General features: G+C 46.7%; 1 protein-coding gene across 18 annotated transcripts in view; it reads left to right on the forward strand.

The window, feature by feature from the left end:
* ARHGAP32 (Rho GTPase activating protein 32) overlaps nt 1-22,558 on the forward strand; it is a 523,871-nt gene that overhangs the window by 360,128 nt on the left and 141,185 nt on the right. For all 18 annotated transcript variants that reach the window (XM_075839129.1, XM_075839130.1, XM_075839131.1 and 15 more), the window contains one exon: nt 6,699-6,807. In XM_075839129.1, the coding sequence (XP_075695244.1) occupies nt 6,700-6,807 (108 nt within the window). In that variant the 5' untranslated portion in view covers nt 6,699. The remainder of the gene's footprint in view (nt 1-6,698; nt 6,808-22,558) is intronic.

Genomic DNA, 22,558 nt, shown 5'->3' on the forward strand with positions numbered 1-22,558 from the left:
GTGTCAGACTCTCGGGTGACTATAGGGGGGCAGTGTTGGGGGTGTCAGACTCTAGGGTGACTATAGGGGGGCAGTATTGGGGGTGTCAGACTCTCGGGTGACTATAGGGGGGCAGTATTGGGGTGTCAGACAGGTTGTGTATGATCAGTACTCTGTTACTTGAGTTTATTCAGTATGTGAGAAAAATAACCGGTTTTCTGATGGAACAATCGAATCCCTCTGTAATTGGAGATCTGAGAAATGGCAGCGGTCAACCCCGGTATTTTCCTTTGGATTACACTTGTAGACTGTCAGGAATGGAGGTTAGGCCTGGACTTTTCTTTGGTTTGTGATCCTTCTCTTCAGTGTCCCACCCCCCCCTTCTCTTCAGTGTCCCCCCCCCTTCTCTTCAGTGTCCCCCCCCTTCTCTTCAGTGTCCCCCCCCCCTTCTCTTCAGTGTCCCCCCCCCCTTCTCTTCAGTGTCCCCCCCCCCTTCTCTTCAGTGTCCCCCCCCTTCTCTTCAGTGTCCCCCCCCCTTCTCTTCAGTGTCCCCCCCTTCTCTTCAGTGTCCCCCCCTTCTCTTCAGTGTCCCCCCCCCTTCTCTTCAGTGTCCCCCCCTTCTCTTCAGTGTCCCCCCCTTCTCTTCAGTGTCCCCCCCTTCTCTTCAGTGTCCCCCCCTTCTCTTCAGTGTCCCCCCTTCTCTTCAGTGTCCCCCCTTCTCTTCAGTGTCCCCCCTTCTCTTCAGTGTCCCCCCTTCTCTTCAGTGTCCCCCCTTCTCTTCGGTGTCCCCCCTTCTCTTCGGTGTCCCCCCTTCTCTTCGGTGTCCCCCCTTCTCTTCGGTGTCCCCCCCTTCTCTTCGGTGTCCCCCCCTTCTCTTCGGTGTCCCCCCCTTCTCTTTGGTGTCCCCCCCCCTTCTCTTTGGTGTCCCCCCCCTTCTCTTTGGTGTCCCCCCCCTTCTCTTTGGTGTCCCCCCCCCTTCTCTTCGGTGTCCCCCCCCTTCTCTTCGGTGTCCCCCCCTTCTCTTCGGTGTCCCCCCCCTTCTCTTCGGTGTCCCCCCCCCTTCTCTTCGGTGTCCCCCCCCCCCCCTTCTCTTCGGTGTCCCCCCCCCCTTCTCTTCGGTGTCCCCCCCCCCTTCTCTTCGGTGTCCTCCCCCCCTTCTCTTCGGTGTCCTCCCCCCCTTCTCTTCGGTGTCCCCCCCCCCTTCTCTTCGGTGTCCCCCCCCCCTTCTCTTCGGTGTCCCCCCCCCCCTTCTCTTCGGTGTCCCCCCCCCCCTTCTCTTCGGTGTCCCCCCCCCCCCTTCTCTTCGGTGTCCCCCCCCCCCTTCTCTTCGGTGTCCCCCCCCCCTTCTCTTCGGTGTCCCCCCCCCTTCTCTTCGGTGTCCCCCCCCCCCATCGTCACTGAAGCCGCTTCCCAACAACGATCACGTTGTAATGGCAGGAAAATCCCAGCTGTATTGTGGTCCCAGTTGTATCTCTTGGTCCCTGACCGTCCGTGTGTGTCGTCCGTGCAGCCATAATAATCGAGTGCAGAAAGAAGTCAGGAGCCGGATCCCTCCTGTATCTAATTTTTTACTTGCGATGGCTCCATTCAGCTTGGCAGCGCCGCCGGCGTAGTAGTGCTACCCAGCGAGCTACAAAATACCGGTATCTGTCTAACCATTAGTCCATGTCTGGGTGGTCCGTGACTGTTGACTCGTCCTGGGGTATTCGTGTTCTGTCCTCGGTGGCCTGTCTTCCATATTCCGCACATCGTGGACCTCTATAGACACTCCTGGCGCTCAGGCTAACGACAACGGTTATTGAACAGTTTTGTGCATTGCCATTCTATTTACCCAGAATGCTGCTGTTCCAGGAACATAATTCTCCTCTGGTGCGGGGGTGACCCGCGGGGGTGACCCGCGCGGCTCCACCGTCTAATGTGTGTGGAAACTTTCCTAATTCAATTAACACCTCTGGAATATAACGAGTCCTCGCTCATAGCGCATTGTCATTAATTAGCGGTGTACCCTGCACCCCCACAACGTGTTCCCTGTGGTTACCGCTATCCGCACAGATCATGGGGTGCAGGAAGACTTAACCCTTTTATAACTGGTGATCTGAAGAAGCCTAGAAACCTCCTAATATAAAGCCTCGTAATGAGGGGGGGGGGGGGTAGCTCTCAGCTGAGTCCTGGCTGACGGTCTCGTTGCTATGAACCCGTCTCTCTCTGATTACTCGGCATTGGCTCTGGACGGCAGAAATGGGTAAAGAGACAGAACTTCTTAAACGCTGCCGTGCTCTTACTGCAGAGACGGAGAGCACCAAACACATCAACGCCCGCACATATACGTATAATGCCAGGCAGGACGTGGATATTGATGTGGATGGTCATCTGGATCCACACCAGGTCTTCATGACAACACTGGAACCAGAAGGGGACCTGCTGCCATCAGAATCTCTCAGTGGTGCAGCCTCAGGCTTTGGGCCTGCAACATGAAGGATCAGATCTCAGCGCAGAGGGAAAAGATGAAGAAAAAGTTCTCACAGGTTTAATGCACATTAAGGAGCGTTTTTTCATCTCTAGTCTCTTTTAAAAATACTCTCCACCAAGATTGTTCAATTTGCACAGACATCATTTAATACTTCCAGGGACCGGCTGCTTTGCATTTGTCCCTAGCACCCAGTGCTGCGGTCCTGGGTGATGTCCTGGAGTATCCGGATCCATAGATCTGTCTTGTCACTAGACAGGAATATTACGCTGAGGGCTCGTTGTCTGGATGCAGAATAATGGGATTCTTTGCTCGTATACAGATAACCCTTACACAAGACTGGATCCCCCGTGGGGCTCCGGTTATTTTCTTGAGATCTTCTTGTTGTAAATTGGTTATAAGACCAGAGCCAGGAGTACAAATCCGGGGCGCCCGCTGCGTGCCAGCCTTTATACCCGTTTACCCTGATTCTGTACCTAGAAGTGGCGCATTGCAGGATGAGTCACTGAGGTGGAGGGGCCCATAGAGCAGCTGTGACGTGTGGCATGTAACGGCCGCTCCATTGTACAGCAGCGATCGCCAGCTGCTCGTCCTCCAGCATGAAATCCCAGATCAGCCACTACAGCCCAGTCCCAGCCGTCACCCAGAATGCAGCATCCAACAATGAGGCCTTGTTCACACACAATGTAGAAGGAATTTGAGGAGGAGACGGTGGAATTTGTGTCCCTCTAATACAAAAGCAATTCAGGTCGTAGGACAAAGGCGGCTCGATGCTCCCTGCCGACTGCTCCTCACAGGGTCCATGAATGAAAACCATTTCACGTGATATTTATGTCATCAGCGGATGATCGGCGTCTACATGGAGGGTCCTAGAGGTAGCTGCGAACACTGGTCTGTCTCCTCGATGGTGGTCACCTGGCACATACACTGAGGGAGATTTATCAAAACTAGCGCAAGGCAAAAGTGGCGCAGTTACCTATAGCAACCGATTCCACCTCATTTGCTAAAGGCCCTCTAGAAAATCAAAGCAACAACGTGATTGGACAAAGCTCCTATTTTCCTTAGCAGCAGTTTTGATAAATCTCGCCCTTTAGTTAGTTGGGCTCGGCTGCTGATCGCCCCATAAATGCTGGGGGGGTAACCTTGTGTGTTTCCTGCCCTGACTTCACTCACAGATGAAGTTTTCCGGGAGCAGCAGATATCTTCTCCGGATAAAAGTGGTCACTAGAAAAGAAGTTACTGATGCCATGGAAAATGCCCCCCGTGCCCAGAAGTCAGATGAGGCCACAGCGCCACTGACTGCTGGGAACTTGTGCTTCTTATATGTACGTAGTAAAGGCTTTGCCAAAAATGATTGTCAGACTTCTTCCACATTTGTCTTCGCTGCCCAGGTGTGAGGTGCCCAGCGCACAGTCTGCCCAGGTGTGAGGTGCCCAGCGCACAGGGTGCCCAGCGCACAGTCTGCCCAGGTGTGAGGTGCCCAGCGCACAGTCTGCCCAGGTGTGAGGTGCCCAGCGCGCAGTCTGCCCTGGTGTGAGGTGCCCAGCGCGCAGTCTGCCCTGGTGTGAGGTGCCCAGTGCACAGTCTGCCCTGGTGTGAGGTGCCCAGCGCGCAGTCTGCCCTGGTGTGAGGTGCCCAGCGCGCAGTCTGCCCTGGTGTGAGGTGACCAGCGTACAGTCTGCCCAGGGTGGGACCTTTTAAAGTCCGACTGTAAACCTTGAGCAGCAGTGAAACGTTTCTAGGCGCGTTGTCTACTAAAACATATCCAGCGCTGGGTTACGGATGGCGGCGTGCGGTGCCCTCGCTGGGCAGGTGATTATCCGAACACTAAGTGCCCACTATTCATCTGTAGTGGGAATAATCCACGGGACAGAAGTCGCCTCTTTATGCGCCCATAAGCTTATTCTCCGCTAATGATGATATAGAAACCATATACAACCATGAAAGCCAATAGGATGAGGCGCAGAAGAATAGGCCTCATAGCGAGTTCACAACCAGCACCGGTTATTTACTATATGACCTGGACCCTTCATTGTGTCCTGACCCAGAGAAGTGACTGTTTCTTATTTGTGGAATTGATCTTGTATGAAAAAAAAGCAGAGAATGGATCACTCCACTCATCAGGCGTAAACAGTGGGGGTGATTGCTCCAGGCCTTTGGGTGGAGATCTCATCAATGCTTGTTGTTGGATTTGTGGCTTCACCTGCGTCTTGTTAAAGGGACAGTAAACTCCTAAATGTTTATTGTTATTGTAGACTCCACGCTAGACACATCCACAGGTGACTCACAAAAATTGTATAATGTCACCTCCCGAGTCTACTAGACCATGGAGTCTACTGTACACGTAACTAATCAGCTCTGCTACACCAGCATAATTTGTTGGGATATCATGATTATCTGTGGTGTTACATAGGACTGCAGGTAACTAATCAGCTCTGCTACACCAGGATAACTTGTGGGATATCATGATTATCTGTGGTGTTACATAGGACTGCAGGTAACATCTACTACATGATCTCTACTCCGAGAGTAATCCCTGATATCTGTGGTGTTACATAGGACTGCAGGTAACACTACTACATTATCTGTACTCAGAGAGTTATCACTGTGTTATCTGTGGTGTTACATAGGACTGCAGGTAACACTACTACATTATCTGTAATCCGAGAGTTATCACTGTGTTATCTATGGTGTTACATAGGACTGCAGGTAACACTACTACATTATCTGTACTCAGAGAGTTATCACTGTGTTATCTGTGGTGTTACATAGGACTGCAGGTAACATCTACTACATTATCTGTACTCAGAGAGTTATCACTGTGTTATCTGTAGTGTTACATAGGACTGCAGGTAACACTACTACATTATCTGTACTCAGAGAGTTATCACTATGTTATCTGTGGTGTTACATAGGACTGCAGGTAACATCTACTACATTATCTGTACTCAGAGAGTTATCACTGTGTGTTTTCTATGGTGTTACATAGGACTGCAGGTAACATCTACTACATTATCTGTACTCCGAGTTATAATGCAGCCTTTGAGTGAAGGGACACCATAAGCTCTTCTACATCTAGATCTTGATCTCAGCTGGTAATGACTTGCTGTGTGTATGGCACATGGGTTTCCGTTACCTGTGGTTGTATTGCTGGTCACTCACTATTCTCTTAGTGCAGAGGTTCCAGGTCCCTCTCTGCGGGGTGTTCTGGGCCCCCCTCTCTGCGGGGTGTTCTGGGCCCCCCTCTCTGCGGGGTGTTCTGGGCCCCCCTCTCTGCGGGGTGCTCCGGGTCCCCCTCTCTGTGGGGTGCTCCGGGTCCCCCTCTCTGTGGGGTGCTCCGGGTCCCCCTCTCTGTGGGGTGTTCCGGGTCCCCCTCTCTGTGGGGTGTTCCGGGTCCCACTCTCTGTGGGGTGTTCCGGGCCCCTCTCTCTGTCGGGTGTTCTGGGCTCCTCTCTCGTGGATCCTTTCTTTTGCTAAGCTCAGCATTTCTAGCTATTTCTTGTATTTGCAGTCTGGGGAAGGGGCTACGAGTCTTCACCTGCCTGACGGGCCGGTTATTGTCATATTAATATTCTGATGAGCTGTAAACATCCCTGACCCTGAGATAATGAACCTCTGGGGGAAGAGCGGCCAAACTGGTCACTGTGCGATGGAGCGAAGCATCGATGCACCCCCTGAACAGGGTCCTGTGGTGAGGGTACAGGGTACATGCAGGGTTTTATGGGGATACAGACGGGGTGTTTGTCAGGACACAGTGGCGGTTCAGTCCGGGACAGCTGGGGGCCTGTAGTAGCGGTGACTCCTGTTACTGAAGGGTACAGGTTGTAAAGGATGTGTCCGCCATAGAAGCCCCCTGCCAGCAGACATGAGAAACGGTGGGGGAAACTTAGTATGAAAAATGTGCCAAGTAGAATCCTGTATATGAAGTGCGCCAAATTTAATTTACATTTTTGACGTTTTCCCAACAACCCCAACAGTTTGGAAAGTGAAGAAAGAAAGGAAGGACCGTGGCTAAGAGAAGTCTTAAAATTAGAGAAAGATGTGCGCAGTTTTCTAAGCAGAATACTGGTGTATATGTGCCCCGGCCACACATCTAACATCCTAGCGACTGACGCCAACAGTATTATTCTATGTGCGCCATTTTTATAACTTGTGCCGTTTTTGACCACTTGAGTAATTCCTGCATCCTATGAAACCGTTGAACGTTCTCCTCCAATTTGTCAGTAACCGTCACTTGTCTTACGTGTTGCAGAATGATGAGGTCCTCGCTGCATTTAGAGGAAGATGACTTTGTACCAGAGCTGCCGCGCAGTATTCACCCCAGGGAGAGGCCGGACTGGGAGGAGACCATCAGCGCCATGGTAAGTCATGTCCGTCCCCACAGTTGTGCTTTTGTATAAGTCGTTCCCCTGGTTCATCCGTTAATAACTTCTGCCGCATCATTTCAGTGTTGGGGTCCGGGCGTCTCAAATAATTCCAGCCACATACCACAAATTGTTCTTGTGCTGGAGTTTGCCATCTGGTTTCCTGAATTAAATCTGAGCAGGACCGTGGTGGGAAGAGGCGGCACAGTGATCGCTTTGGGGAAATTGTTCAGATTTCTGGGCTGCAAGGAAATTAAATATTTTTCTTTGCAAACACCGGAGAAAAAGGGATACTCCGCATAGCCCTGACTACCTACCCAGTCTCTATGTAGCAGAGCTGGCAATACAGTGGAACTTCTATCTTTTTAGCACAGTTGGCTGTGATACGTTGTAGCTCTTCTTTCCATGTAGCAGAGCTGGTTGTATTGTAGCTTTATCTTTTTCTGTTCTGAGAGTGACCTTGTGTAACTTTCTCCAGACTGTCTTGTACACATTGCTCCTCTGTGTGGATGTTTGCAATTCTCGTGACTGTTCTTAGTCATGTATTTGAGATTTATTCTTGGACAGGTCATGTATGTGAGGTTTGTTCTCGGTCATGTATGTGAGGTTTGTTCTCGGTCATGTATGTGAGGTTTGTTCTTGGACAGGACATGTATGTGAGGTTTGTTCTCGGTCATGTATGTGAGGTTTGTTCTCGGTCATGTATGTGAGGTTTGTTCTTGGACAGGACATGTATGTGGGGTTTGTTCTTGGACAGGACATGTATGTGAGGTTTGTTCTTGGACAGGTCATGTATGTGGGGTTTGTTCTTGGACAGGACATGTATGTGAGGTTTGTTCTCGGTCATGTATGTGAGGTTTGTTCTTGGACAGGACATGTATGTGAGGTTTGTTCTTGGACAGGACATGTATGTGAGGTTTGTTCTCGGTCATGTATGTGAGGATTGTTCTTGGACAGGTCATGTATGTGAGGATTGTTCTTGGACAGGACATGTATGTGAGGATTGTTCTTGGACAGGACATGTATGTGAGGTTTGTTCTTGGTCATGTATGTGAGGTTTGTTCTTGGATAGGACATGTATGTGAGGTTTGTTCTCGGTCATGTATGTGAGGTTTGTTCTTGGACAGGACATGTATGTGAGGTTTGTTCTCGGTCATGTATGTGAGGTTTGTTCTCGGTCATGTATGTGAGGTTTGTTCTTGGACAGGACATGTATGTGGGGTTTGTTCTTGGACAGGACATGTATGTGAGGTTTGTTCTTGGACAGGTCATGTATGTGGGGTTTGTTCTTGGACAGGACATGTATGTGAGGTTTGTTCTCGGTCATGTATGTGAGGTTTGTTCTTGGACAGGACATGTATGTGAGGTTTGTTCTTGGACAGGACATGTATGTGAGGTTTGTTCTCGGTCATGTATGTGAGGATTGTTCTTGGACAGGTCATGTATGTGAGGATTGTTCTTGGACAGGACATGTATGTGAGGATTGTTCTTGGACAGGACATGTATGTGAGGTTTGTTCTTGGTCATGTATGTGAGGTTTGTTCTTGGTCATGTATGTGAGGATTGTTCTTGGTCATGTATGTGAGGATTGTTCTTGGACAGGACATGTATGTGAGGTTTGTACTTGGTCATGTATGTGAGGTTTGTTCTTGGTCATGTATGTGAGGTTTGTTCTTGGTCATGTATGTGGGGTTTGTTCTTGGACAGGACATGTATGTGAGGTTTGTTCTTGGTCATGTATGTGAGGTTTGTTCTTGGTCATGTATGTGAGGATTGTTCTTGGACAGGTCATTTATGTGAGGTTTGTTCTTGGACAGGACATGTATGTGAGGATTGTTCTTGGACAGGACATGTATGTGAGGATTGTTCTTGGTCATGTATGTGAGGTTTGTTCTTGGTCATGAATGTGAGGATTGTTCTTGGTCATGTATGTGAGGTTTGTTCTTGGACAGGACATGTATTTGAGGTTTGTTCTTGGACAGGACTTGTATGTGAGATTTGTTCTTGGTCATGAATGTGAGGTTTGTTCTCGGTCATGTATGTGAGGTTTGTTCTCGGTCATGTATGTGAGGTTTGTTCTCGGTCATGTATGTGAGGATTGTTCTTGGTCATGTATGTGAGGATTGTTCTTGGACAGGACATGTATTTGAGGTTTGTTCTTGGACAGGACTTGTATGTGAGGATTGTTCTTGGTCATGTATGTGAGGATTGTTCTTGGTCATGTATGTGAGGTTTGTTCTTGGTCATGTATGTGAGGTTTGTTCTTGGTCATGTATGTGAGGATTGTTCTTGGTCATGTATGTGAGGATTGTTCTTGGACAGGTCATGTATGTGAGGTTTGTTCTTGGACAGGACATGTATGTGAGGTTTGTTCTCGGTCATGTATGTGAGGTTTGTTCTCGGTCATGTATGTGAGGTTTGTTCTCGGTCATGTATGTGAGGTTTGTTCTCGGTCATGTATGTGAGGTTGGTTCTCGGTCATGTATGTGAGGATTGTTCTTGGACAGGTCATGTATGTGAGGTTTGTTCTTGGTCATGTATGTGAGGATTGTTCTTGGACAGGACATGTATGTGAGGATTGTTCTTGGACAGGACATGTATGTGAGGATTGTTCTTGGTCATGTATGTGAGGTTTGTTCTTGGTCATGTATGTGAGGATTGTTCTTGGACAGGACATGTATGTGAGGTTTGTTCTCGGTCATGTATGTGAGGTTTGTTCTCGGTCATTTATGTGAGGTTTGTTCTCGGTCATGTATGTGAGGATTGTTCTTGGTCATGTATGTGAGGATTGTTCTTGGACAGGACATGTATGTGAGGATTGTTCTTGGACAGGACATGTATGTGAGGTTTGTTCTTGGACAGGACATGTATGTGAGGATTGTTCTTGGTCATGTATGTGAGGATTGTTCTTGGTCATGTATGTGAGGTTTGTTCTTGGTCATGTATGTGAGGATTGTTCTTGGACAGGTCATGTATGTGAGGTTTGTTTTTGGACAGGACATGTATGTGAGGTTTGTTCTCGGTCATGTATGTGAGGATTGTTCTTGGTCATGTATGTGAGGATTGTTCTTGGACAGGTCATGTATGTGAGGTTTGTTCTTGGACAGGACATGTATGTGAGGTTTGTTCTCGGTCATGTATGTGAGGTTTGTTCTTGGTCATGTATGTGAGGATTGTTCTTGGACAGGTCATGTATGTGAGGTTTGTTCTTGGTCATGTATGTGAGGATTGTTCTTGGACAGGACATGTATGTGAGGATTGTTCTTGGACAGGACATGTATGTGAGGATTGTTCTTGGACAGGACATGTATGTGAGGATTGTTCTTGGACAGGTCATGTATGTGAGGATTGTTCTTGGACAGGTCATGTATGTGAGGTTTGTTCTTGGACAGGACATGTATGTGAGGTTTGTTCTTGGTCATGTATGTGAGGTTTGTTCTTGGTCATGTATGTGAGGTTTGTTCTTGGTCATGAATGTGAGGTTTGTTCTTGGTCATGTATGTGAGGATTGTTCTTGGTCATGTATGTGAGGATTGTTCTTTTTCATGTATGTGGGGTTTGTTCTTGGACAGGACATGTATGTGAGGTTTGTGCTCGGTCATGTATGTGAGGATTGTTCTTGGACAGGACATGTATGTGAGGATTGTTCTTGGACAGGACATGTATGTGAGGATTGTTCTTGGTCATGTATGTGAGGATTGTTCTTGGACAGGTCATGTATGTGAGGTTTGTTCTCGGTCATGTATGTGAGGTTTGTTCTCGGTCATGTATGTGAGGTTTGTTCTCTGTCATGTATGTGAGGATTGTTCTTGGACATGTCATGTATGTGAGGTTTGTTCTCGGTCATGTATGTGAGGATTGTTCTTGGACAGGTCATGTATGTGAGGTTTGTTCTCGGTCATGTATGTGAGGTTTGTTCTCGGTCATGTATGTGAGGTTTGTTCTCGGTCATGTATGTGAGGTTTGTTCTCGGTCATGTATGTGAGGATTGTTCTTGGACAGGTCATGTATGTGAGGTTTGTTCTTGGTCATGTATGTGAGGTTTGTTCTTGGTCATGTATGTGAGGATTGTTCTTGGACAGGACATGTATGTGAGGATTGTTCTTGGACAGGTCATGTATGTGAGGATTGTTCTTGGTCATGTATGTGAGGTTTGTTCTTGGTCATGTATGTGAGGATTGTTCTTTGTCATGTATGTGAGATTTGTTCTTGGACAGGACATGTATGTGAGGTTTGTTCTCGGTCATGTATGTGAGGTTTGTTCTCGGTCATGTATGTGAGGTTTGTTCTCGGTCATGTATGTGAGGATTGTTCTTGGTCATGTATGTGAGGATTGTTCTTGGTCATGTATGTGAGGATTGTTCTTGGTCATGTATGTGAGGATTGTTCTTGGACAGGACATGTATGTGAGGTTTGTTCTTGGTCATGTATGTGAGGTTTGTTCTTGGTCATGTATGTGAGGTTTGTTCTTGGTCATGTATGTGAGGATTGTTCTTGGTCATGTATGTGAGGATTGTTCTTGGTCATGTATGTGAGGATTGTTCTTGGACAGGTCATGTATGTGAGGATTGTTCTTGGTCATGTATGTGAGGTTTGTTCTTGGTCATGTATGTGAGGTTTGTTCTTGGTCATGTATGTGAGGATTGTTCTTGGACAGGACATGTATGTGAGGTTTGTTCTTGGACAGGTCATGTATGTGAGGTTTGTTCTTGGACAGGTCATGTATGTGTGGTTTGTTCTCGGTCATGTATGTGAGGATTGTTCTCGGTCATGTATGTGAGGTTTGTTCTCGGTCATGTATGTGAGGTTTGTTCTCGGTCATGTATGTGAGGTTTGTTCTCTGTCATGTATGTGAGGATTGTTCTTGGACAGGTCATGTATGTGAGGTTTGTTCTCGGTCATGTATGTGAGGATTGTTCTTGGACAGGTCATGTATGTGAGGTTTGTTCTCGGTCATGTATGTGAGGTTTGTTCTCGGTCATGTATGTGAGGTTTGTTCTCGGTCATGTATGTGAGGTTTGTTCTCGGTCATGTATGTGAGGTTTGTTCTTGGACAGGTCATGTATGTGAGGTTTGTTCTTGGTCATGTATCTCTGTACTGTAGAGTTGTGGTTTTTAGGATTTTTAGATTAGTTCTCAATGATGTTTGAATCTACTCCCAGTGTCCACTGCTTTTTAAGTATTGATCGCTCATAAGAATATTTCACCATTTTAGGCCCCGTGCACCCGTCCGTGCTTTATACACAGTAAATACCGCACAGACGGGCCGTGGAGTGTCATCCGTCTTTGCTGACCGCGCTCACAGTGATAAGTATAGGAGTACGGTCCATAAATGTGAAAAATAGAACATGTCCTATTTTTTGTGACTCCTTTCTACGGCCTGGACACCTTCCCGTAACCATAGGTGTCAGTATTTTATCCGCAATTACAGATAAAAACTACGGACGTGTGCATGAGGCCTCAGGCTGGATTCGCACACGAGCATGTTCGGTCCGTAAAGGACGGACCGTATTTCGGCCGCAAGTCCCGGACCGAACACACTGCAGGGAGCCGGGCTCCTAGCATTATAGTTATGATGCTAGGAGCCCGGCTCCCTGCACTGTGTTCGGTCCGGGACTTGCGGCCGAAATATGTTCCGTCCATTACAGACGTAACATGCTCGTGCGAATCCAGCCTTACTCTGCATAGAAAGCTGGAGAACCTTGAAAATACATTCCTTCACTTGCACTGATTTACATCATAATTTATACTCCAGTCACATCTAAAGCTGCATCCACAGTCCTGCTTGTCTTATGTTATCAGATCGCAGTGGATTGCAAGGTGCCAATAAGCTACGAATTGAATATTTACATTTCCTTTGAATACGTTTAAACAAGAAAATAAAATCCGTACAAGGTCCCTGTCCTGGTTCTGACACCTGGTATTGCGGTGTGTTCCTTTAAGTCCTGAGTGTCACTGTTTAAAAGCCATAAAAGCGGAGACTCCCACCCAGATTTCCTAGTTTTTTAATTGTATTAAAAAAAATAGTGAAAAATATTAGTGTGACCCGGGACCGTGTAGTGAATGGGACTCCCCGCCAGTTCTCAGGGTTTTCTAGGAGGTCGGGCGCCTTGTAGGGTGAATTGGCTGTGCAGTCCTGGACGTGACACCCCCCTCCCCGCTCCTTCATGTCCTGTGTACACTGTCAGCTGTTTACTCTGTTACACTTTGTTCTCCGTGTCTCGTCATTTGCATGTGTCCAACTGCCCGTCCTGTTGGTCTGTAAGCCGCCTGTCATTGTAGTTTTTCACGTGTAATTGAGTTGTGGTCCGCTACTGTTGGGGGTTGTAGTGCTCTATGTATGATGTATTTGCTCTCTGGTTGTGGTCAGCTCATGTTGGGGGTTGTAGTGCTCTATGTATGATGTATTTGCGCTCTGGTTGTGGTCATGTTGGGGGTTGTAGTGCTCTATGTATGATGTATTTGCACTCTGGTTGTGATCAGCTCATGTTGTGGGTTGTAGTGCTCTGTGTATGATGTATTTGCTCTCTGGTTGTGGTCATGTTGGGGGTTGTAGTGCTCTATGTATGCTGTACTTGCGCTCTGGTTGTGGTCATGTTGGGGGTTGTAGGGCTCTATGTATGCTGTACTTGCGCTCTGGTTGTGGTCATGTTGGGGGTTGTAGTTCTCTGTGTATGATGTATTTGCACTCTGGTTGTGGTCAGCTCATGTTGGGGGTCGTAGTGCTCTATGTATGATGTATATGCTCTCTGGTTGTGGTCATGTTGGGGGTTGTAGTGCTCTATGTATGATGTATTTGAGCTCTGTTTGTGGTCATGTTGGGGGTTGTAGTGCTCTATGTATGATGTATTTGCGCTCTGGTTGTGGTCATGTTGGGCGTTGTAGGGCTCTATGTATGCTGTACTTGCGCTCTGGTTGTGGTCATGTTGGGGGTTGTAGTGCTCTGTGTATGATGTATTTGCACTCTGGTTGTGATCATCTCATGTTGGGGGTTGTAGTGCTCTATGTATGATGTATTTGCACTTTGGTTGTGGTCAGCTCATGTTGGGGGTTGTAGTGCTCTATGTATGATGTATTTGCTCTCTGGTTGTGGTCATGTTGGGGGTTGTAGTGCTCTATCTATGATGTATTTGCACTCATGTTGGGGGTTGTAGTGCTCTATCTATGATGTATTTGCACTCTGGTTGTGGTCAGCTCATGTTGGGGGTTGTAGTGCTCTATCTATGATGTATTTGCGCTCTGGTTGTGGTCATGTTGGGGGTTGTAGGGCTCTATGTATGCTGTACTTGCGCTCTGGTTGTGGTCATGTTGGGGGTTGTAGTGCTCTGTGTGTATGATGTATTTGCACTCTGGTTGTGATCATCTCATGTTGGGGGTTGTAGTGCTCTATGTATGATGTATTTGCACTCTGGTTGTGGTCAGCTCATGTTGGGGGTTGTAGTGCTCTATGTATGATGTATTTGCTCTCTGGTTGTGGTCATGTTGGGGGTTGTAGTGCTCTATCTATGATGTATTTGCGCTCTGGTTGTGGTCATGTTGGGGGTTGTAGGGCTCTATGTATGCTGTACTTGCGCTCTGGTTGTGGTCATGTTGGGGGTTGTAGTGCTCTGTGTGTATGATGTATTTGCACTCTGGTTGTGGTCAGCTCATGTTGGGGGTTGTAGTGCTCTGTGTATGATGTATTTGCACTCTGGTTGTGATCAGCTCATGTTGGGGGTTGTAGTGCTCTGTGTATGATGTATTTGCACTCTGGTTGCGGTCAGCTCATGTTGGGGGTTGTAGTGATCTATGTATGATGTATTTGCGCTCTGGTTGTGGTCATGTTGGGGGTTGTAGTGCTCTATGTATGATGTATTTGCGCTCTGGTTGTGGTCATGTTGGGGGTTGTAGTGCTCTGTGTATGATGTATTTGCACTCTGGTTGTGATCAGCTCATGTTGGGGGTTGTAGTGCTCTATGTATGATGTATTTGCACTCTGGTTGTGGTCAGCTCATGTTGGGGGTTGTAGTGCTCTATCTATGATGTATTTGCGCTCTGGTTGTGGTCATGTTGGGGTTTGTAGTGCTCTGTGTATTATGTATTTGCACTCTGGTTGTGGTCAGCTCATGTTGGGGGTTGTAGTGCTCTATCTATGATGTATTTGCGCTCTGGTTGTGGTCATGTTGGGGGTTGTAGGGCTCTATGTATGCTGTACTTGCGCTCTGGTTGTGGTCATGTTGGGGGTTGTAGTGCTCTATGTATGATGTATTTGCACTCTGGTTGTGGTCAGCTCATGTTGGGGGTTGTAGTGCTCTATGTATGATGTATTTGCTCTCTGGTTGTGGTCATGTTGGGGGTTGTAGTGCTCTATCTATGATGTATTTGCACTCATGTTGGGGGTTGTAGTGCTCTATCTATGATGTATTTGCACTCTGGTTGTGGTCAGCTCATGTTGGGGGTTGTAGTGCTCTATCTATGATGTATTTGCGCTCTGGTTGTGGTCATGTTGGGGGTTGTAGGGCTCTATGTATGCTGTACTTGCGCTCTGGTTGTGGTCATGTTGGGGGTTGTAGTGCTCTGTGTGTATGATGTATTTGCACTCTGGTTGTGGTCAGCTCATGTTGGGGGTTGTAGTGCTCTGTGTATGATGTATTTGCACTCTGGTTGTGATCAGCTCATGTTGGGGGTTGTAGTGCTCTGTGTATGATGTATTTGCACTCTGGTTGCGGTCAGCTCATGTTGGGGGTTGTAGTGCTCTATGTATGATGTATTTGCGCTCTGGTTGTGGTCATGTTGGGGGTTGTAGTGCTCTATGTATGATGTATTTGCGCTCTGGTTGTGGTCATGTTGGGGGTTGTAGTGCTCTGTGTATGATGTATTTGCACTCTGGTTGTGATCAGCTCATGTTGGGGGTTGTAGTGCTCTATGTATGATGTATTTGCACTCTGGTTGTGGTCAGCTCATGTTGGGGGTTGTAGTGCTCTATCTATGATGTATTTGCGCTCTGGTTGTGGTCATGTTGGGGTTTGTAGTGCTCTGTGTATTATGTATTTGCACTCTGGTTGTGGTCAGCTCATGTTGGGGGTTGTAGTGCTCTATGTATGATGTATTTGCTCTCTGGTTGTGGTCATGTTGGGGGTTGTAGTGCTCTATCTATGATGTATTTGCACTCTGGTTGCGGTCAGCTCATGTTGTGGGTTGTAGTGCTCTGTGTATGATATATTTGCACTCTGGTTGTGGTCATGTTGGGGGTTGTAGTGCTCTATGTATGATGTATTTGCGCTCTGGTTGTGGCCATGTTGGGGGTTGTAGTGCTCTATGTATGCTCTATGTAGTGCTCTTTCTGAGCTTGGTGGTTTAAGTGGCTTGTGAACTAAGTGGAGTTCTAAAACCGGAGTTGAAAAGAGGAGTTGAAGCCCCAGTAAGTACTCTTCTTTTTCTTTGACAATTGTTCGCTGTTTTGGTGTAACTTGGATAATGGATAGCAAGATTGGAGGTTTTCTTCAGTGCACAGTTTGTCATATGTATACACGACTGGAGCCGGAGTTCCAGGGTGAATATCTCTGTGGCAGATGTGAGCATGTTGTTCACCTGGAAGCTCGTATTAGAGATCTGGAGGAGCAGAATGCAACACTGAGGAGGATAGACAATTTTGAGCGGAGCTTGCTGCTCACAGAGCATGCAGTTAGTGGGTTAGAACTGGAGGGTGAAGACATGGGTGAGCAGGATCAGGTAAGTAGCTGGGTTAATGTAGTTAGGGGCAGTAGAAAGGGGTCAAAGACAAGGAAGGCCGATCCGGTTTCTGGCATTCCAAGCAAAATTGCCAGGTTGGGTGATGATGCGAGGGTGTCAGTCTCAGAAAAGGCAGCCCTAGTGGATACTGATCTCCCTAACAGCCGGGAGAACAGCCCAGCTAGTAGTCGGCGGGATGGTAATGCAGGCAAGCCAAGACAATTGATAGTTGTAGGGGATTCTATAATCAGGAAGACGGATAGAATAATTTGTCGCCAAGACCGCCTCAACCGAATGGTTTGCTGTCTCCCTGGTGCCAGGGTTCGGCATGTGGTGGAACGGGTGGACAAATTGCTGGGAGGGGCTGGTGATGATCCAGCTGTCGTGGTCCATGTCGGTACCAACGACAGAATAAATGGTAGGTGGAGGAGCCTTAAGAATAATTTTAAAGAACTAGGCTACAAGCTGAAGGGAAGGACCTCCAAGGTTGTATTCTCAGGAATACTGCCTGTGCCATGCGCATCACAGGAAAGACAGCGGGAGCTTAGGGAGTTAAATGCATGGCTGAAGTCTTGGTGTAGAGGAGAAGGATTTGGGTTTCTAGAGCACTGGGCTGACTTTTCATTGGGGTACAAACTGTATTCTGCAGATGATTTGCACCTAAATGGAAGGGGGTCCGCTGTGCTGGGGGAGAGAATTCTAGCTGGGGTGGCGGAGTATTTAAACTAGGGCTGAGGAGGGAGGTCAATGTAGAAAAAAAAGGGGTAGCCAGGTTAGAGAGGGGTCAGACTATATTGGTGGGGGGAGAAACAGAATGTGGGGAGAGGACTAGACAACAAGATAAGGAGATCCTTTCGTTACAAAACATCAGTGTAAATAAAAAGGACCGATTAATGTCAAATCACATTTCTGATAATAAAAGTGAAAAACTGACAGGCAAGTTAAAGTGTATGTTCACAAATGCCAGAAGTCTAGCAAGCAAAATGGGGGAGCTGGAGGCCTTGATACTGGAAGAAAATATAGATATAGTTGGTGTTGCTGAAACATGGCTGGACTCTTCACATGACTGGGCTGTAAATCTACAGGGTTTTACACTTTTTCGTAAAGACAGGACAAATAGGAAAGGTGGTGGTGTATGTCTGTATGTGAGAAGTGATATGAAGGCGAGTGTGAAAGAGACAATAGTGGGTGAAGACTGTGAGGAGGTTGAAACCTTGTGGGTGGAACTAGAAAGGGAGGTAAACACTGAAAAAATTACTTTTGGTGTAATCTATAGACCCCCCAATATAACTGAGGAGATGGAAGGTCAGATATATAAACAGATGGAGCGGGCTGCACAGGCGGGTACTGTAGTGATAATGGGAGATTTTAATTTCCCGGATATTAATTGGTGTCATGGTTCGGCTTCAACTGCAAAGGGGAGACATTTCCTCAACCTGTTGCAGGAAAATTTTATGGGCCAGTTTGTGGAAGACCCGACTAGAGGTGAAGCTCTGTTGGATCTGGTCATTTCTAATAATGCAGATCTTGTTGGGAATGTCAATGTTCGTGAAAACCTCGGTAACAGTGATCATAATATAGTTACATTTTACCTATACTGTAAAAAACAAACGCAGGCTGGGAGGGCAAAAACATTCAATTTTAAGAAAGCCAATTTCCCCAGGATGAGGGCTGCAATTCAGGATATAGACTGGGAAGAACTAATGTCATATAATGGGACAAATGATAAATGGGAGATTTTCAAATCTACTTTTAGTTTTTATAGTGCAAAATTTATTCCTACAGGTAACAAGTATAAACGACTCAAATTAAACCCCACATGGCTTACACCTTCTGTGAAAGGGGCAATACATGACAAAAAAAGGGCATTTAAAAAATACAAATCTGAGGGTACAGCTGTAGCCTTTGTAAAATATAAAGAGCTTAATAAAATCTGTAAAAATGTAATAAAATTAGCAAAAATACAAAATGAAAGGCAGGTGGCCAAGGATAGTAAAACAAATCCCAAAAAATTCTTCAAGCATATAAATGCAAAAAAGCCCAGGTCTGAACATGTAGGACCCCTAGATAATGGTAATGGGGAGTTGATCACAGGGGATCAAGAGAAGGCAGAGTTACTAAATGGGTTCTTTAGCTCTGTATATACAACTGAAGAAAGAGCAGCTGATGTAGCCGGTGCCAGTGCTGTTAATATATCGGCTGATATACTGAATTGGATGAATGTAGAGATGGTCCAAGCTAAATTAAATAAAATAAATGTGCACAAGGCCCCAGGACCAGATGGGTTACACCCTAGAATTCTTAAAGAGCTTAGTTCAGTTATTTCTGTCCCCCTTTTCATAATATTCAGAGAATCTCTAGTGACTGGTATAGTGCCAAGGGACTGGCGCAGGGCAAATGTGGTGCCTATTTTCAAAAAGGGCTCTAGGTCTTCCCCGGGTAATTATAGACCAGTAAGCTTAACATCCATCGTGGGGAAAATGTTTGAGGGGCTATTGAGGGACTATATACAGGATTATGTGACAATAAATAGCATTATAAGTGACAGCCAGCACGGTTTTACTAAGGACAGAAGTTGTCAAACTAACCTAATCTGTTTTTATGAAGAGGTGAGCAGAAGTCTAGACAGAGGGGCCGCTGTGGATTTAGTGTTTATATGAGAGGTGAGGAGAAGCCTAGACAGAGGGGCCGCTGTGGATTTAGTGTTTTTGGACTTTGCAAAGGCATTTGACACTGTCCCCCATAGACGCCTAATGGGTAAATTAAGGACTATAGGTTTAGAAAATATAGTTTGTAATTGGATTGAGAATTGGCTCAAGGACCGTATCCAGAGAGTTGTGGTCAATGATTCCTACTCTGAATGGTCACCGGTTATAAGTGGTGTACCCCAGGGTTCAGTGCTGGGACCCCTATTATTCAACTTATTTATTAATGATATAGAGGAAGGGATTAATAGCACTATTTCTATTTTTGCAGATGACACCAAGCTATGTAATATAGTTCAGACTATGGAAGATGTTCATGAATTACAGGCAGATTTAAACAAACTAAGTGTTTGGGCGTCCACTTGGCAAATGAAGTTTAATGTAGATAAATGTAAAGTTATGCATCTTGGTACCAACAACCTGCATGCATCATATGTCCTAGGGGGCGCTACACTGGCGGATTCACTTGTTGAGAAGGATCTGGGTGTACTTGTAAATCATAAACTCAATAACAGCATGCAGTGTCAATCAGCTGCTTCAAAGGCCAGCAGGATATTGTCGTGTATTAAAAGAGGCATGGACTCGCGGGACAGGGATGTAATAATGCCACTTTACAAAGCATTAGTGAGGCCTCATCTAGAATATGCAGTCCAGTTCTGGGCTCCAGTTCATAGAAAGGATGCCCTGGAGTTGGAAAAAATACAAAGAAGAGCAACGAAGCTAATAAGGGGCATGGAGAATTTAAGTTATGAGGAAAGATTGAAAGAATTAAACCTATTTAGCCTTGAAAAAAGACGACTAAGGGGGGACATGATTAACTTATATAAATATATTAATGGCACATACAAAAAATATGGTGAAATCCTGTTCCTTGTAAAACCCCCTCAAAAAACAAGGGGGCACTCCCTCCGTCTGGAGAAAAAAAGGTTCAAGCTGCAGAGGCGACAAGGCTTCTTTACAGTGAGAACTGTGAATTTATGGAATAGCCTACCGCAGGAGCTGGTCACAGCAGGGACAGTAGACACCGCAGGAGCCGTCACAGCAGGGGCAGTAGACACCGCAGGAGCCGTCACAGCAGGGGCAGTAGACACCGCAGGAGCTGGTCGCAGCAGGGGCAGTAGACACCGCAGGAGCCGTCACAGCAGGGGCAGTAGACACCGCAGGAGCCGTCACAGCAGGGACAGTAGACACCGCAGGAGCCGTCACAGCAGGGACAGGAGATGGCTTTAAAAAAGGGTTAGATAATTTCCTAGAACAAAAAAATATTAGCTCCTATGTGTAGAAATTTTTCCTTCCCTTTTCCCTTCCCTTGGTTGAACTTGATGGACATGTGTCTTTTTTCAGCCGTACTAACTATGTAACTATGTAACTATGTAACTATGTAACTATGTAACTATGTAATATTTGCGCTCTGGTTGTGGTCATGTTGGGGGTTGTAGTGCTCTATGTATAATGTATTTGCACTCTGGTTGCGGTCAGCTCATGTTGGGGGTTGTAGTTCTCTGTGTGTGATGTATTTGCACGCTGGTTGCGGTCAGCTCATGTTGGGGGTTGTAGTGCTCTGTGTATGATGTATTTGCACTCTGGTTGCGGTCAGCTCATGTTGGGGGTTGTAGTGCTCTGTGTATGATGTATTTGCACTCTGGTTGCGGTCAGCTCATGTTGGGGGTTGTAGTGTACTTTTATATACAGTATAATAGAATTGGACTCTGATCATGTATGATTAATGGTTCTGGTTTGGTGTCACTGGTGCGGAGTCCTGACAATGATGGGAGTTGTCTGTAGAGCGTGGTCTGTCATCTCCTCCGTCCTTTGTGTTTTGATTCTGTAATAAACATTTCCGCCCCCGCGTGGTTAATTGCTAGGTGGGACGGGCGATGCCCATAGTGGAGGGTGATAAAGCCGCATTTTACACACGTTCGGTTTACATTCCGTTTTATTGGCATCGGGAGCTGTTCATGGCGAGGCGGAGATTAACACTTCGAGGGTCGTGATTGTGTAGACTCAATACTGGGCCGCTGGTAATCCTGTAGCTGCACGATGTCGGGAACATGGCCCCAGCCCATCTTTATACTGGTTCTGATCTTCTGGGCCTGGTGTCTTCTGGGTAGTCCGTGCACCTTCATGCCCACTTTTTGGGTTGTTTTTAGTTTTGTCTATGAACGTTTTTACAGATGGCTGCCAGACCAGTGACGTCGTGTCCTGCAGTGTCACAAGCCACGCGTGTAGTAGTGCGGACCCTGCGATCCCACTCATACGTGGCCCGTAATGTCTCGGTATCCCCTGTTATTCACATTATTGACTCCCTCCACAGTCACTGGTTATAATAGAAGAAACGCGGCCGCCATGATGAATCTGCTACCTCCGCATAGTGACGAGCTTCTATTATACAATATCAAATCATCTGAATAAAGGGAAAGCAGCAAATCACGTCCAAGATCTGTGGGATTATAAAAAAAGGCGCTGAGCGGCGATCAAATTACAATGTAGAAATACAGAGAGCGTCGAATGATCTTATTATACCTGTAACCATGACAACGGGCGACTACCACGTCTACAGGAAAGAAAGGTTCACCGTCATCATAGAGACCTCTACTGTAAGAGCAGTCACACTATGGAACCTCTACTGTAAGATCAGTCACACTATGGAACCTCTACTGTAAGAGCAGTCACACTATGGAACCTCTACTGTAAGAGCAGTCACACTATGGAGCCTCTACTGTAAGAGCAGTCACACTATGGAGCCTCTACTGTAAGAGCAGTCACACTATGGAACCTCTACTGTAAGAGCAGTCACACTATGGACCCTCTACTGTAAGAGCGGTCACACTATGGAACCTCTACTGTAAGAGCGGTCACACTATGGAACCTCTACTGTAAGAGCGGTCACACTATGGAACCTCTACTGTAAGAGCGGTCACACTATGGAGCCTCTACTGTAAGAGCGGTCACACTATGGAGCCTCTACTGTAAGAGCAGTCACACTATGGAACCTCTACTGTAAGAGCAGTCACACTATGGAGCCTCTACTGTAAGAGCAGTCACACTATGGAGCCTCTACTGTAAGAGCAGTCACACTATGGAGCCTCTACTGTAAGAGCAGTCACACTATGGAGCCTCTACTGTAAGAGCAGTCACACTATGGAGCCTCTACTGTAAGAGCAGTCACACTATGGAACCTCTACTGTAAGATCAGTCACACTATAGACCCTCTACTGTAAGAGCAGTCACACTATGGAGCCTCTACTGTAAGAGCAGTCACACTATGGAACCTCTACTGTAAGAGCAGTCACACTATGGAACCTCTACTGTAAGAGCAGTCACACTATGGA

The sequence above is a fragment of the Rhinoderma darwinii genome, chromosome 10 (genome assembly GCF_050947455.1).
Source record: "Rhinoderma darwinii isolate aRhiDar2 chromosome 10, aRhiDar2.hap1, whole genome shotgun sequence".
Lineage (NCBI taxonomy): Eukaryota > Metazoa > Chordata > Amphibia > Anura > Rhinodermatidae > Rhinoderma > Rhinoderma darwinii.